Consider the following 16526-nt stretch of genomic DNA (forward strand, 5'->3'; position numbering starts at 1 on the left):
CCACGTTTCTTCTGAAGGATGTTCCCTTGCTCCTTCCAGCTACTAGTAGCTCTTGGCATTCCTTAGGGGAGCACGACTCCAATCTCTGCCTCCATCTAACTCAAGGCCTCCATTTAACTAATTACATCTGCAAAGACACTAATCTAAAGTCCTCCGCAGACAAAATTTAGGGGGGAACACCATTCAACTCAGTAGAGATAACTCTGTGTGTGTGTGTTGTGTGTTGTGTGTGTGTGTTGTGTGTGTGTGTTGTTTTGTGTGTGTGTGTTGTGTGTGTGTGTTGTATGTGTTGTGTGTGTGTGTGTTGTGTGCATGCACGTGTGCACATGCTCCCGTACATTCCTTTGTTCTGTCCTGTCTGCTGAGATTTGGCAGTAGCAACCAATATCCTGCATTTGCACCAAATACCAGTCTCATTTAAATGGAACCAGGTCTCTGACAAAGCAGGAAAGAATGTCCAATGGAAAAAAGACAGTCTCTTCAACAAATGGTGTTGGGAAAATTGGATAGCCACATGCAGAAGAATGAAACTGGACCATTTCCTTACACCACACACAAAAATAGACTCCAAATGGTTGAAAGACCTCAATGTGAGACAGGAGTCCATCAAAATCCTAAAGGAGAACACAGGCAGCAACCTCTTTGACCTCAGCCGAAGCAACTTCTTCCTAGAAACATCGCCAAAGGCAAGGGAAGCAAGGGCAAAAATGAACTATTGGGACTTCATCAAGATAAAAAGCTTTTGCAAAGCAAAGGAAACAGTCAACAAAACCAAAAGACAACCAACAGAATGGGAGAAGATATTTGCAAATGACATATCAGATAAAGGGCTAGTATCCAAAAAAGAACTCATCAAACTCAACACCCAAAGAACAAAGAATCCAATCAAGAAATGGGCAGAAGACGTGAACAGACATTTTTCCAAAGAAGACATCCAAATGGCCAACAGACACATGAAAAAGTGCTCAATATCGCTCGGCATCAGGGAAATCCAAATCAAAACCTCAATGAGATACCACCTCACACCAGTCAGAATGGCTAAAATTAACAAGTCGGGAAATGACAGATGTTGGCGGGGATGCGGAGAAAGGGGAACCCTCCTACACTGTTGGTGGGAATGCAAGCTGGTGCAGCCACTCTGGAAAACAGTATGGAGGTTCCTCAAAAAGTTGAAAATAGAGCTACCATATGATCCAGCAATTGCACTACTGGGTATTTACCCCAAAGATACAAAAGTAGGGATCTGAAAGGGTACGTGCACCCCGATGTTTATAGCAGCAATGTCCGCAATAGCCAAACTGTGGAAAGAGCCAAGATGTCCATCGACAGATGAATGGATAAAGAAGAGGTGGTATATATAGAGAATGGAATATTATGCAGCCATCAGAAGGAATGAAATCTTGCCATTTGCAACGACGTGGATGGAACTGGAGGGTATTATGCTGAGTGAAATAAGTCAAACAGAGAAAGACATGTATCATATGACCTCACTGATATGAGGAATTCTTAATCGCAGGAAACAAACTGAGGGTCGCTGGAGTGGGGGGTGGGGTGGGAGGGATGGGGTGACTGGGTGATAGACACTGGGGAGGGTATGTGCTCTGGTAAGCGCTGTGAATTGTGCAAGACTGTTGAATCTCAGATCTGTACCTCTGAAACAAATAATGCAATATATGTTAAGAAAAAAAAAAAAGAAAAAGAAGAAGAAGAAGAAGAAGAAGGTAGCAGGAGGGGAAGAATGAAGGGGGGAAATCGGAGGGGTAGACGAACCATTAGAGACGATGGACTCTGAAAAACACACTGAGGGTTCTAGAGGGGAGGGGGGTGGGAGGATGGGTTAGCCTGGTGATGGGTATTGAGGAGGGCACATTCTGCATGGAGCACTGGGTGTTATGCACAAACAATGAATCATGGAACACTACATCTAAAACTAATGATGTAATGTATGGGGATTAACATAAGAATTAAAAAATATATATAATTACAAAACAAACAAACAAAAATAAATGGAACCAGGTCTCTTTATACAGTTGGCAAATTCCATGGGGCGCCTGGGAGGCTCGGTCAGTTGAGTGTCTGAAGCAGTTTTGGCTCAGGTCATGATCTCAGGGTCGCGAGATCGAGCTCTGTGTCTGAATCCATGCTCAGTGGGGAGTTGGCTTAAGATTCTTTCCCTCTCCCTCTACCCCTCCACTCTGCTCCTGCTCCCCTTCAGATAGACAGATACATAGATACATAGATATAGAAAGACAGACAGACAAACAGATGAACGAGTGAATGAATGGCAAATTCCAGGGCTGGGTTAGGGAAAGTACAAAAGAAGCCTGGAAGACTTTGGCCAGTGATAAGACTGTACCCAAAGAATGATGAGGCATGTCAACAGGACATAGAATCAGTTTCAAGGGCATGTCATGGCCAAGTTTGGTATAAATGATATACATAACTCTTATCACGGCATCAAGATAATGAAAATAACTATCACAACTCATTAAAACAGAAATCTACAAGTCTAAACTAATATAAATAAATACACAAGCAAATAAATGGGAAGAAAATCAAGCTTTTCCTTAGAGAAGAATGTCAAGTAATAAATGCAGATGGAATGAGGGAATTAGTACAACCACCATGTGGCAGCCAAGAAACCTCAATGAATGCTAAAATTGGGGGGGGGGGTAGTAATTTGATGAAGAATAAGATATTTACTTAGATGCAAAGTATCTGCTTACAAAGTTGTTATCAAGTACAAAGAGAAAAAAAAAACTTTACAGTGGACACACACGGTTGGATAACACCTTAATGAAATTATTATCAAAATTATTATCACCGATAATGGAATAAATCAGAATCTTGTTCCACTTGATACAAATCAATGTTATCTGTGATAGCACTACCTAAGATGCCTATTCTGGATTTAATCTCAAGGAAACATCAGACAAATCCTAACTAAGGAATTCTATACATTAGTTTTTCTATAATCTGCAAGTGTGAAGGTCATAAAAGCAAAGACTCAAGAAACATTCCAGATTGAAGCATTCTAGAAACATAATGGTAATGCACATGCAGTCCTGGATTTTATCTTTTTAATATTAAAAAAAAAATTACAGCAGAATTGGAGACATTTGACCAAGGTCTGTGCTTTCAAGAGCAATCAATGGCATATTGATATAAATTTCTTGATAATGATGGCTGTGGAAAAAAGCATCCATGTGGGAAGGACTTCCTGAGGTTTTCCATGGTGATGGGGCATCAAGTCAGTGGCTTGGTCTCACACGGTTCAAGAAAAAAATAAACTCTATAGAGCTCCATTTACCCCTTTTCTCTAAGATCGAATGTTTCACTTTATCTTTTTTTTGAAGGCCAAGAGAAATTCTCTAAGATTAAATGTATTCCAAATCAAAGATGATGAAAAGACACAAAATAAATAATATGTATTTTAGATGGGCCTTCCTCCAAAACAGGATCCAAGCATGTTTATCATAAAAGAAGATATTCATAAAGAAGAGGCTTAATATGAATGACAAGAGAAGACAGAATGAGAATAACACGTAGAAGGAAAAAGACTGAAATTATTTTCAAACTTTAACATTTTCCTTTGGCTGAGTTCGTGTTCAAGGAGAGTAAGTTCACTAGCATACTGTGTACTGACTTCCATAACTGCCCCTTGTAAGCCTTTCGCAATGTAGTGAGATGTGCCTTTTTCAAATTTATCTTACTAAGTCATCTCTTAACTTTCTTCTGATATTTTGACACATATTTTTTGTGGAAAGCGCATTCTCCTTTTGCATTCACGACCAGGAAATCTAGAGTCAATCTCCATCACTCTCTTTAGTCTTTATCTTTATTATATTAACAGCACTTCAGAGCCAGTGTTTACCACATGGCTCCTAATTAATTTTATTGTTATTTGAATTTCTATGTGATGTACTGTTGTTACATTTCTCAAGTGCTTAGGTGCCTATCTTGAAAATTGTGTCATACTTTACCCAAACTTTTCCTTTCCAAATCCTGTCTTAGTTTTCAATTTAATTTGCAAAGTATGTTGACCTCAAGTGCTCTTCCACCTTGTTAAAAACATTAACTATTATAAGTATGCAGCAGAAGCACAGTGCTCGTATAAACAAAATTCTCTACAGATATTATCAAAGATTAGCAGAGCGTACTGGTTAAACCCATGAGAGGTAGAGCCAGATGTCTGGATTTAAATCCTAGCTCCTCCACTTATTATCTGGATTTGGATTACCTATTATTTTCCCCATTTTTCTGATTAAAAGTAATGAGATATAAGGAAGTTAATATCAGTACTGATGTTACAGGGTTGTCACAGATATTAAAAGCATTTAACACAGCTTCTGGCATATAGCAACTTTTCAATACACATTGATCATCATTAGAGAAGTCCTGAGTCTCAAAGAAAACTAAGAAAACCGCCAGTGTCATGTGCTAAGTAATTGTGTACTCTACAATACAGTAATGCCTACCAGCTTAAGCACTATTTGGCTTCTCATCGCTTCACACTTGCCTTCACTAATATGCCCTTTTGAATAAAACAGGGTTCATTCCAACATGTACATTTTTGAAATATAAAGGTAAGGCTTGCTGAGAAATTTTTCATTGACTCAGCCATTCGTATCAGTTTACTGAATCTTACTAGTAGAAGTAATTCACAAATGGATGGCTGTAAAGAAACCAATATATGTTGGTCACTAACTCTATGCTCTGCCAAGTACTTTAAATATAATCACTGAATTCTTCCCAACGTATTTATTTAGGTAGAGATCACTGTGCACACCATACAGATAAAGTAAGGCTTATATGGATTATGCCACTTACACAAATAGAAGGCAAATTTGCAGCCAAATAATCTGAGATTCTATTTTCAACTCAAATAAAGGTTTATTTTATCTGAACACAGGTGTAGGCATATGGTCAGGGTTAAATACCCATCACCGCAATGTACAACGGAATTAAAAATATCTATTTTGTCTGAAACTCAATAAATGTAGGTAAATGTGCCCTGAAAAACCAACTTCAACAATGTTAGTTTGGGATTCACAGTTAAAATCAGACAAGCTCACATGCCATTCTTTATGTGGTATTGCTATAAAAGTGAATTCTCATCAAGTTCTGAAATTCACAGTAGAATATAAAAGAGCTGTGTCTCCAGCTTCCAAGTAAGATCTTTCCAAAACAATCTGGCTGCCATTTGGGCAAATATATACGTGTGTTTTTGTCTTGACAGCTTGTCAACTGGCAGACAGTTCTTGAACATCACATTCATTTCAATTTAATATTGGTAAATTTCTCAATTAGAATTTTTATCTTTCACTTTCTGCACAATGAAATCCCTAGTCCTCACTGGCATTCCTCAGGGCGTACAGGTGTGAGTGTTGGTATTTCTGCAGTAGCAAAGGAAGAAAAATGAAAGAACTAAGGAGGGGAGGGAAGAGACAGGCTGAGAGAGAACAGTGGTAATGGGGAGAGAAAGGAGATAGTAGCTGGCCTTCATCCTGATATTCACCTTCATGAGAAATGAAGGGAATAATTCACAGTTGACAGTAAAATAGTGCAGCTGCTTCTGCTCCCTTTAACCACAGAGGCTGGAGTCAAAGAGAAGCCAGACACCCAATGCATAAAATCAATACATGAGGAAAGGTCCAAAGGTAACGTGGGGAATAGATGAATAAAAATAATTTTAAAAACCACCACAACAACTAATTTTGAACACTTACTTACTTCACGGCATACCTTTCCTTGTACTTTATCATGAGATTCTCACACAATGAAAGCAAGATGGAAATTATTATCTTTGCATTGTAGCTCAGGAAAATAAGCAATAATTTAACCTCCCTGAACTTCAAAGTCAACCAGATAATAAGGGATGGAACCAGGATTCAAAACTCCATCTATCTAACTTCAAAAACCACCCTTTCAATTGTAGCACAAACCAGAGGTTTTTTGGAAGAGATGTCACAAGCTACACTTTTTTTTTTAAGTAACTGTATATGTTAGAATAGATTATTTCCTTTGCTCTCTACTTTCTTATCAAGAAAAGTCTTTTAAACAAAGGGAAAAAAATGCCTATATATTTACAAGTATATATTTATACACCGCATTATGTAGCGAATAATATCAATATCCTTTTCTCAGCTAAACGACCTTGAAGCATGCAGAAGTTTTGGGGATTTTCTTTCTCAACATACTTATCAGGGACACGACTCATATTACAAGAAATGGAAGCCTCTGACACATTTACAATAAATAGATATAGATTTGGCCATTATGATGCAGAAATGACAATGATGAGATGAAATCAACAGTTCATTGTTTACTGGAAATTAAGATAAAGGATTCTGTATGTACTACAGGTATCGATAGTCCTTTAGAACACCTTACTCTCATCTGGATTAAAAAAAAAAAAAGATGAATTAGGGAAATTCTCTGCCCTAAATGAGTTGATCAAAGAAAAGGCGGGGGGGGGGGGGAGGAAAAGGTAGTGTTTCTCAGTTCCTGTTTGCATGTCAGATTCTCAAGGGAGTATAACCATGGAGGTGCTTTTGCTCATTTGTGGGTTTCTTCTGCAGGTGATGGTGATGGTAGGAAGGTAACTGTGTACTCCAAAGTCATAGAAGTTTCCCTAGAAAAAAGTGTCATTTCAACCAGCTGTAGAAGAGCAACCAGATTTTGATAAAAAGAAAAAAAAAGCAGAATTCCTTGCAGAAGAGATAGGCAAAGTGGATGGAGTCTTGGCAGGAGAAATACATGGGTAAGATATGAAGACCTGAAATCAATTCTCATTCGGTGCTGAAATGGGTATATTTACCTAAGTTACACCGTAGGTTAAAAGAGAAGAAATCACATGAAGCCAGGCTATTTACCTAATTCTGGCCTTCAATTTACATGTCTACAATTTATTGTGTTTTTTATTTGTCTCATCATTTCAATTGCCTCCGATTTATGTGACTTTGCCACACAGGATATATCCTTGTAGGTTGTCTTAAATGCAATTTGAAACAAACTAGGGTACACATTACATACATAAGAATGACTTTTGTGATCTTATACTCTGAATTTTGGATCCTGCCTCTTCTTGTCAGAGAAGGAAGAGCTCTAAAACCCCTCCTCTTACAGTATAAAGTCTGGGAACAGGGGTTGAGGATAGATAAGCATATCCACAAAAGGAAAAAAGAAAGGGAGAAAATCATGTTTTGAAATAAACACTGCTCTGTAAAATAAAATGGATATTTCACTGCCTCAGCACAGGTAAGAGTGATCCCATCAGTGATTGCAGTGTTCCCACAAAAAAGTTCAGTTACGAAGAAGTCTCTGGCAACTGTGATTTCCTAACTCACTCTTGACTTGACCCACCAGCTCAATCCAGTATCTGGCTGACTACAGATCTAGACTGTCTTCTATTTCTCTATGCACTGCATCTGCATGTGAATATACACAAACAAATAATTAAACATCAAGCAAATATCAATAGGATTACTCTCGCATGTTGGAACAAATCTTGATAAATCCATCTCAGTAACAATACTCAAACTACAAGTCTATGAGAGGAATACAAATTCAGCCTATTGAGGTACTGTCATTGTAAGGAGCGATATTGTAATAAAACTGCTTCGTCAGTTCCTACTACTAAGGGACTAAAGCTATTGAGCTGTGGAACTTAGGCCAAAAAAGGGGATTTGGAAATGCAAATTAGAGATAAGACAGTAATAAATGTCTTTTATTCAGCAACACACCAGCCCTGATGCCAGGAGCTATTTTAAAGATGAGTCTTAATAGTTCTGTGAAATTGGAAGCTTACTTACCCAAAATGGACATCTCTGGCACAGTAGCATGATAGGGTCCATTAAGAAACTCCGGCGCATTGTCGTTGATGTCTTGAACTTTAATAATAAATTCAGAAGGGGGCTCCAGAGGCTTGTTCGTCTCCCAGTCCACTGCCTGAGCTGTTAGAGTATACTCAGCCTTTTCCTCCCGGTCAAGTCTTTTTATAGCATGGATATCTCCTGTTACATCATTTATTTGAAATATTGTCCCAGCTCCATCGCCTGATAAGATATACTTGATTTTTTTGCTCCCAGGATCCAGGTCTGTGTGCAGCTAAAATGAAAAGTGGCATTGGTTAGCGATGGGGCAATTTGCAAAGTTATTTTTTAAGTACCTCCTGTTTGAATGTCAAGTTGGTTCTTTCTACATTCTTCCTAACTTCATCAATTTCTACTAACAGTAGTTTTACAAAGAGTTTATACACTGTATGCATATCAATCAAAATAAAATATAATGAAATTTATACAAATCAGTTAGAACTGTTTTAAAAAGTACTCTGACCTGTTTGGTGTAAACTGGCATGCATTTAGGTTTGTTTTGTTTTGTTTTGTTTTAAGATTTTATTTATTTGCGAGAGAGAGAATGAGAGACAGAGAGCATGAGAGGTAGGAGGGTCAGAGGGAGAAGCAGACTCCCTGCTCGGCAGGAGGCCTGCTTTTCCCTTTCCCACCCTTCCTGCTTATATTCCCTCTCTCACTGTGTCTCTCTCTGTCAAATAAAAAAAAGAAAAAAAGAAAAGCGAGGTTTGACAAGGCACATAATAACCTCTCCAAGGTTCGTATGTGTTGGAATCAAGTGCAGTAGACCCAGAATTCATATCAGATCTACCTGTTATATTTATAAAGGCAAAAATAATTCAATCTGATGCCTATTAAGATCTTATGTTCTCTAGGACCTTCTTTTCTTTGATCTGTACAATGCTTCTGGTCCAGGAAAATTATTCCAATTTTACAGAGAAGAGCACTGAGGCCAGAAAAGGGACCCATCTGGAAAATCAAAACTTCACAAGAGAAATACAGATTCATCTCAGGTCAGGTTCTCACCAGCTAGACCCCAAGACTTGACCTTTACTGCTTCCCTGCTTGCAGACCTTTGTTCCACATTTTTCCTTAAGTTCTCTTTCCAGCTTATCTCTTAACTCAGGCAAAAGACTCTATGGGCATAACATCCCATGATGGAAACCAAAACTATCCCTCAAGTGTTAAGAACTGCCTGGAGGAGCTTTCCGGGGATCCAGACCACCCCAGCCCAACATGAACTAAACCCTGATGCATTCCTGCGCAGATGGACCATGGAGTGACCCACAGAGTGACTGACAGTTACCTTTACCTGATTATAATAGTAGAATCTCCTCCCCAGGAAGAGCACAGCCTCATTTACATAACATACATGTACATATACAGGCATGTTTCTGTAAGGCGCATGTGCACAATCTTAAGGCGGCCTCTATATCCAATGACAAGGCTCCCCTTTCTAAACATTCATCCTAACCCGAAACAAAAGGAACGCATTCACCCTTGCTCCGGAACTCACAGCTTTGGTTACTCCCCACGGTTTCCTTATTTGCCACAAATAAAGTTCACTTGGACAACACCACCACCTGGTGTAGTTTCTATCTGTGACTCACCAGCGATTGGACTCGTTAGTTCAGTTACAAGGGTAACAAAAATTTACTGAACACCTACTCTACCTGAAACATTTTGGTAGGTACTTGGGAAAACAGAATCCCTGCTTTAAAATTTCCAGTTTACTCTCAAGAGGGAGACAGGAGTGTCCTGATACATGGTACATCTTCTTTATACTCTGTTGGACTCCTGTTAAAAAACTAAAATAAAACAAAAATAAATATACTTTAGTTTGCATTTTTAAAAGAAAAATTCATTGAACTATAGCTGTAAAATGGTGCTTAAATGCACATATTTTCAGAATATATATATATAGCTCCAGTTACTGCACTGTAAGATTTTGAATTTCAAATACTTGTTCCTTTAAAAAAAAAAAAAAATGCTGTGTGGAAAGACACTCCTAGAAACTCAAAAGACATTCTGTTCTCTTGGGATCTCTTTTATTCAGAACAGGCTCTATTGCTTTCTTCGCCAATTTAAATTGTATTTAGTGCTTCAATAAATGAAAAGAATATAAAAAAAGACATAAAATAGCAACAAAGAATCCAAATGCATCTAGATCTCCTACTTTACTTGAATATTTTAAAAAGTTAAAGCATAAGATCACATCAAATATTTATTGAATCTCCAAATGTATCCCTTTCATTTATTGTATTAAATTTATTAACAAGAGCAAATATTGAAATGCCACTTTATCTTAATGAATGTGGGATTATAATTCATTAATGTGATATTAATCCTAATTTATGATCATTTTAATTTATGTGCATTTTAACATTTCCATTAGCATTTTTATTAAAAAAAGAAAATTTGAATAATATATCCTTCATAGAGGTTTCCATCCACATGCTAGGCAGCCCTGAGACACAGAGGTATTGGGATGTGTCACTCTTATACACAGCATTTTTGCTATGACAACTCAAAGTCATTCAAAATGGTGTTATCATCACTTATGTCGGAACTTAATTGTGTCATATTTTTCTTTACATTTATCAATAGCCTCTGATAAGTAAACTGCATGTAGTCTTAACTTAGGTTTTGATGGTCCCTTGTGTTTAAAAGTTACTGAGGCAGAAGGGGAAAGCACAGGTTTCTGAAAGAGTAAAACAAAGCAACATTTAGGTCTTTAACTATATGAAATGGAGAGATGAATGCATTTATTTGAGCTTCAGTTACTTTGCCTATAATTTAGGGATAAAACATCTACTCTGCAGATTTGATTTTGGAATCTGAGATAATCTATTTGAGAAATAGAGAAAAAGGAGTGGACAAAGTAAGTGTACAATAACTAAAAGTATTTTTATATCATATTCAACCTTTTGCAACTATCTGAAAACTGCAGCAAGCCTAGTTGTAACTCAAGTGAAAGCAAGTTCCCAAGACTCTATCGTGAAAAAAATGGGAAAAACAAAACAGAACAAAAACCAAACAAACAAACAAAAAATCCTTAGTAAACTCTGTATGCTCTCTCTTTCTTCAGGAAATTCATTTTTAGCAAATCTCAGTAAAATCCAGATCGCCTGGCTAATGGTATTCTTGAAACACAGAAAACTGTGTTTCTGTATTTATTTGGTTCATCCTATTGTTTGTAGCTCAAACACACACACACACACACACATTCTGGCACATGGTTATTCAAGTAACCAACTTGACATTATAAATAAAACATCTGTGAGTATGCAAGAATAGCATAAGTCATAAGACTGTAGGTCTGGACTTCAAAGTACAAGAAGACAAGCTGTTTTCTTTGTTGTTCATCACGTAAGTCTGTCAGAACCTGCTCATTTCAATGCAACCTCACTGTTCCTGTCAATTTATCCACCTCAAGACCCTCTCTGTGAAATTATGGTGCAAAAGATATCCCAAAATTTTCACATATTGTGCATCATCTGGAAGTGTGAGGACCACCTCTCCCAAGGGCTGCTTCTGCAACATAGAGCAGGCAGGATAAGGGACACCTACAAATTCTCCTTGAGAGGTATGACTTGTTGGCCAGGCTGTGGTACAGAAAGATCTCACCCATTCATTTATTAAATATGAAGAGAATGTTTACAAACAACACAGATACGGTGGCTGCCCTCAAAGACCCATAGGTTAGTGGGAGATAAACACAAACAGAAAATTTAAGCTAAGTAGACTTATTATTATTAATTATTATTGTCTGGTAAACATTTTACATGTATAAATGCAATGTTATTCTGACAGCAAACTAGATAGCATTTCTCCATTTCAGCAAGGAAACGATTGCGATTCAGAGATTTTTAGGCAACTTTTCCACAGAATGCACTATCAGCAAGTGGCAATCTTCACAGCATAAGCTTTAGAGTAAATTTCCTAGATTCAAATGCATGCTCTAAAGGCTATGATATGGAGGGCTATAAGAGCATACAGAAATTTTACTCAACTCAGAATGTGGAGTGTGGAGGGACAGAAAAGGCCTCCCCAAAGAAGTAATGATTAAAACTTCCAATCTCAAAGAAGGGAGGAGATGCCTGCCAGCCACAGGTAATAGTATGGATAAAGATCCAGAGAAACGACAGAGCATACTATGTTAGAGAAAGTAAAGATGATTTAATATGGCTAGAACACTGAGTTAAGGAGAGAAAATGTGGCAAAAAAAAACAAGAATAAAAGGCAAGGCAGGGGCCAGATTACATAGAGTTTTAAAAACAAATGGAGTTTAGATTTGACTATAAAAATAACAAGAGTCCATAAACACAAGGTTTTAGTAAAGAGCCTGACATTATCATAATTTTGTTTTAGTGACATTACAGAGGTTGGTGTGAGCCTGTAAGCAAAGGTCTTGCAGGCAAACGAAGGAGAGGAAGTCAGAGAGAAAACTTAGACACCAATTCACAAAGCTTAATTTTGATTCTCAAGTTCAGCCTGACACCCATAACCTCTCACATCTACAGCCAGACAAAACTCCAGTCCCTCTGGTCACTCACCACAGCCTGGCTGGAGAAGTAGAGAGGGCCAGGTGTGCAAAGAGAGATCCCAGTCTTGTATGTGAAGTCTTCAATTCCGGGGATCATAATAGAACTGCTACATAATTGAGCTGAATTGTATCAGTATAATCACACCCTCACCATCTTCCATATATTTACATAATACCCCCTAATTAAAATGAGTTTAAGCTACAAAAGTCAAGGGAGAAACATTTGCATTTGCATTGTCTTCTGTATTTCCACTGCCTAGAAAGGTGTCTGTCATACTGTCGGAAGCTCAAAAAGTTTTTGTGGAGTAAAATAAATGTGAAGGAAAAGGAGAAAATAACATTTTTTCATTTGATTTTCAAAACAAAGATTTAAAGGAGAGAGAAAGGGATTTAGAAAAATTAGGTCCAGTGATCTAAAATCTAATCTATTCTAAATCCAAACCCCTGGAGTATGTATTCAACTTTAGCACCCAACATAAGAACTAAGACATGGTAGATGGGAATACTGATGGAAGGATGAGTGGATGGATGGGTAGGGGATGAGCAATAGATAACAATTATCTGATACTCAGAAATCACTGTTCTCAGAACAAGAGCCCCCACTCCATCCAACCCCAGTCCTTAATGTCACCCATATCTCTTCTGCAGCTGTCAAAAAAAGTTCAGACTACTTTTCAACCTCCTCACACAGGACCCCTGAGAACACTGAAATACTTGTGGGACAATAGAGTCTAGAGAAGTTGAACTCTTCTCTTAGTGCCTATTTTAATGCCAGAGAATGATTTAATTACCATTCTGCCACCTTTTCCTCTAGAGTGAGTGATGACAGATGAATTGAGGGAACTACAGGAAAAATTACTTCCTCATCACTTCCTCATCAGCTGATAATCGGTTAGCTCTGGCATCAGAGCTTAATTTGAAGTTCTACTCTATCCAGATGGACATCATGGAAGGGTGTCTCATTTCCCATCTTGCACTCGAGAAGTATCCAAGTTGCTAGCTAAGAAAGAATCATCCTCATTCGGAACCTGAAGAGGTTAACGGGGATCAATGAAGCATAAAATTGTCACTTACTGACCCGTGTTTTTCATGAATCTACTCACCTTTGGAGAAGATAGCAAGCTTAGCACTCTTCAATCAAATTACATTTTAGCACTATATTCTCAGTATCTAGTACCATCCCTGTCAGGGAGAAACTGTGCTATGGGCAGACTGATAATCTCATCCTTAGTCACAACCATTCAGGATCAAAGATGGCATTAGAACTTTGACACAATATAAGTTTTTGGCCTAAATCTCCAAGATAATAAGAATGCAGGACGACAATCGAAATCAAAAACATATTTAGGCTGCTAGGAAGCTAAAAGGGCAGGTGAAGAGAAAGAACAATAGGGCATAAGGGTTCTTTTCATATTTCCAAACTGCTCCCCACCAAGAAGGAACAGGGACCAAAGGTAGGTGTAATAGGCATAAGAGCACCCCAACATTTCCTAAGATGAAGTTGGCAATTACTCTTGTGATCACACACTCTGAGGAAACAAGAATTCAGTGAAATAATAGCTCTCAAAGTAATTCTCAATATAAACCAAGTTACCCTTAAATGTGTCTTAAGAAGTAAAAAGGCTAAAGAAGAGGCAGTCCCTGATTAAAATAATAGAACACAGCATCCTGTGATGAAAATGATACCTGCTTCACAAAAATATTAGTTTCCTAAAGCATCATCGCAGGCAAAGATATACCATCTATATCTCAAACATGTGTTCTTTGCATTTTCTATCAGTTGCTGGTGTGAGCATTGAACAGCATGAACTGGCCATGGGAACTGGTGTCCAGAGAAGCAGAAAATTGAAAGCAAGTCCAAGTGAACTGTTTTTGGCTACAGGGACCTAAAAATATAGTCAGAAAAAGAAATGCATTTCCTGCACTAATTCAAATAGAGAAAGATAGATAGAGAGATATTTCCACAAGGGAAGGACCTCTATGTACAATATTCAACACCATGCCCAGCAACAAGCATCATACTTGGCACATGGTAAATGCTCATTAAAGTCTTTTTTTTTTTTTTTTTGGTCTACACAAGACCTATCTTAATGTCCTGCACCTTGGCAATGACTTCATGTGGATGAGGGGCTCATCTGACTTTCTCAAGCACATATAATTAATAGTGACAGATCCAGATGTAACCCAGTAAATCAGATTCCAGAACATATACATTTTAGCATAATTCTAGAGAGACCCTCAGGAGCACATAAGCAGTTAGGTGAGGACCTTCCATTTTCCTACCTGAGAAGGACACAGAGTGGAAAAGCCTCTCCAGTTTGTTCCTGAATGACAATACTGAATACACACATTTGGGAGCTGTAAGAAACCATAAATACAGGCACATTTTGTGAATTAATTTATCCTATAAAAGTTTGAAATGGAATAGACATAGACATAGGAAGAATGCTCAACTAAATAGGAATGCAAAGGGAGAACATTAACAGGAGGCTGAAAGGCTGTTTGCCAAGAGACTTCTCAAGCCAACATTCATGACCTTGACAAATTTGCTATCTTCAGTCTGGACTTTACAGGTTTGGAAACATGAATGTGTCTGCCCCACAGTAAATCCATGTCTCTTTGTCAGACCCTAATAAAGAAGTTCCCATTCTTTAAAGCAATGTGCTGATGATAAATAGCATCTGAAATATTTAAGCTATCATGTTGAGCAAAATTTTCTTTATATAAAGACCCACACAGAGTGGAGTCAAATCATCCTTACTGATATGATAGTATTCAAGAAAGGAGAATTCGATGGATTAATTTCGTAATGATGTCATACAAAAACTAGCTTATTAAGTATCCTCATCTTCCAAAAATGGTCTTAACAATGGTCTAAGAATGCTGGATTTCTACATTCTCAGATTTTCTCTTTCCCTTTAGGTACTGAGTTGGAGGCGCCAATAGTTAAGCAATCATAGGAAAAAAACAAAACAATGGACTCCCTTCTTCCCTTCTGTTAGATACATTTTTTCTTATGTATGCTGATAACAGCCTGGTGAATATATTAAATATTTTAAGCTTGGAAGTCAATATGTTTCTGTAAGGCAACCAACAATTTGTACAGTAGTATTTTAGATTATGGAATCTAGAATGAAGGGCTGATAAGGAACAGAGCCAGGTTAGGAAAAACTAGAAGATACTCAGGAATTTACTTAACATCCCCAAAACTCTTTCTTATTTGTAAAAGATTTTAATAATAGTTTTAATGCCCTACCTTTAGGGTTTTTGTAATGACTAAAATGTGACCAAAATAATGCTGATAAAAGCATGGTATTTTCTAGGAACTAAAATATTAAAATAAAAATGTATATAAGGTAGATTCTTGTGAAGATAGAATTTTGGAATTACAATGATAGGTACTGCTAAATCTAGAAATGCTTTCCAGGAAAAAATATACCTAACTTCGTATTCTGGGTCAGAATTCAACATACAACATCGATTTATAGTAAAAATAAGAATGTCACCTCTTGAGTTAAATAGTCTGGGTACAAAGTGATCTGGGCTGGAACTCGTCCATTGGGCAAGGCACTTGATAACCACATTTTTTATACTTATTCACCCATTTAATAAGCAACAATAGTAGATATATCTGGAAGTGGTTTTTTTCCCCAGCTTTACTGAGGTATAATTAACAAATAAAATTGTAAGATATTTTCTGTTACCTGATAACTGTAAGCCTAGAAGTAGGGGGACAGTAGTCATTGTGCACTGGATCATTGAATAAAAGCTAGTGTGGGCGGGCACCTGGGTGTCTCAGTTGGTTAAGCGACTGCCTTCGGCTCAGGTCATGATCCTGGAGTCCCGGGATCGGGTCCCGCATCGGGCTCCCTGCTCAGCAGGGAGTCTGCTTCTCCCTCTGACCCTCCCCCCCTCATACTCTCTCTCATTCTATCTCATTCTCTCTCTCAAATAAATAAATAAAATCTTAAAAAAAAAAAAGCTAGCGTGGGCAAGAGTATGGGTGAATAGTCATAGTGGACCAATTACTAAAACTAGATTTAGGTGCATAGTGGATGGATGGATGAATTGGTTGATAAGATAGTTAAGGAACGGAGGATGAGTAGCTAGATGGTTTTATTGGAGAA

General features: G+C 37.7%; 1 protein-coding gene across 1 annotated transcript in view; it reads right to left on the reverse strand.

Moving 5' to 3' along the window:
- The window catches only part of CDH8 (cadherin 8), a 366803-nt gene that overhangs the window by 231277 nt on the left and 119000 nt on the right, over nucleotides 1–16526 (reverse strand). The window contains exon 3 of the mRNA XM_021704193.1: nucleotides 7815–8109. Within this exon, the coding sequence (XP_021559868.1) occupies nucleotides 7815–8109 (295 nt within the window). The remainder of the gene's footprint in view (nucleotides 1–7814; nucleotides 8110–16526) is intronic.

The sequence above is a fragment of the Neomonachus schauinslandi genome, chromosome 16 (assembly GCF_002201575.2).
Source record: "Neomonachus schauinslandi chromosome 16, ASM220157v2, whole genome shotgun sequence".
In the NCBI taxonomy this organism is placed as follows: Eukaryota; Metazoa; Chordata; class Mammalia; order Carnivora; family Phocidae; genus Neomonachus; species Neomonachus schauinslandi.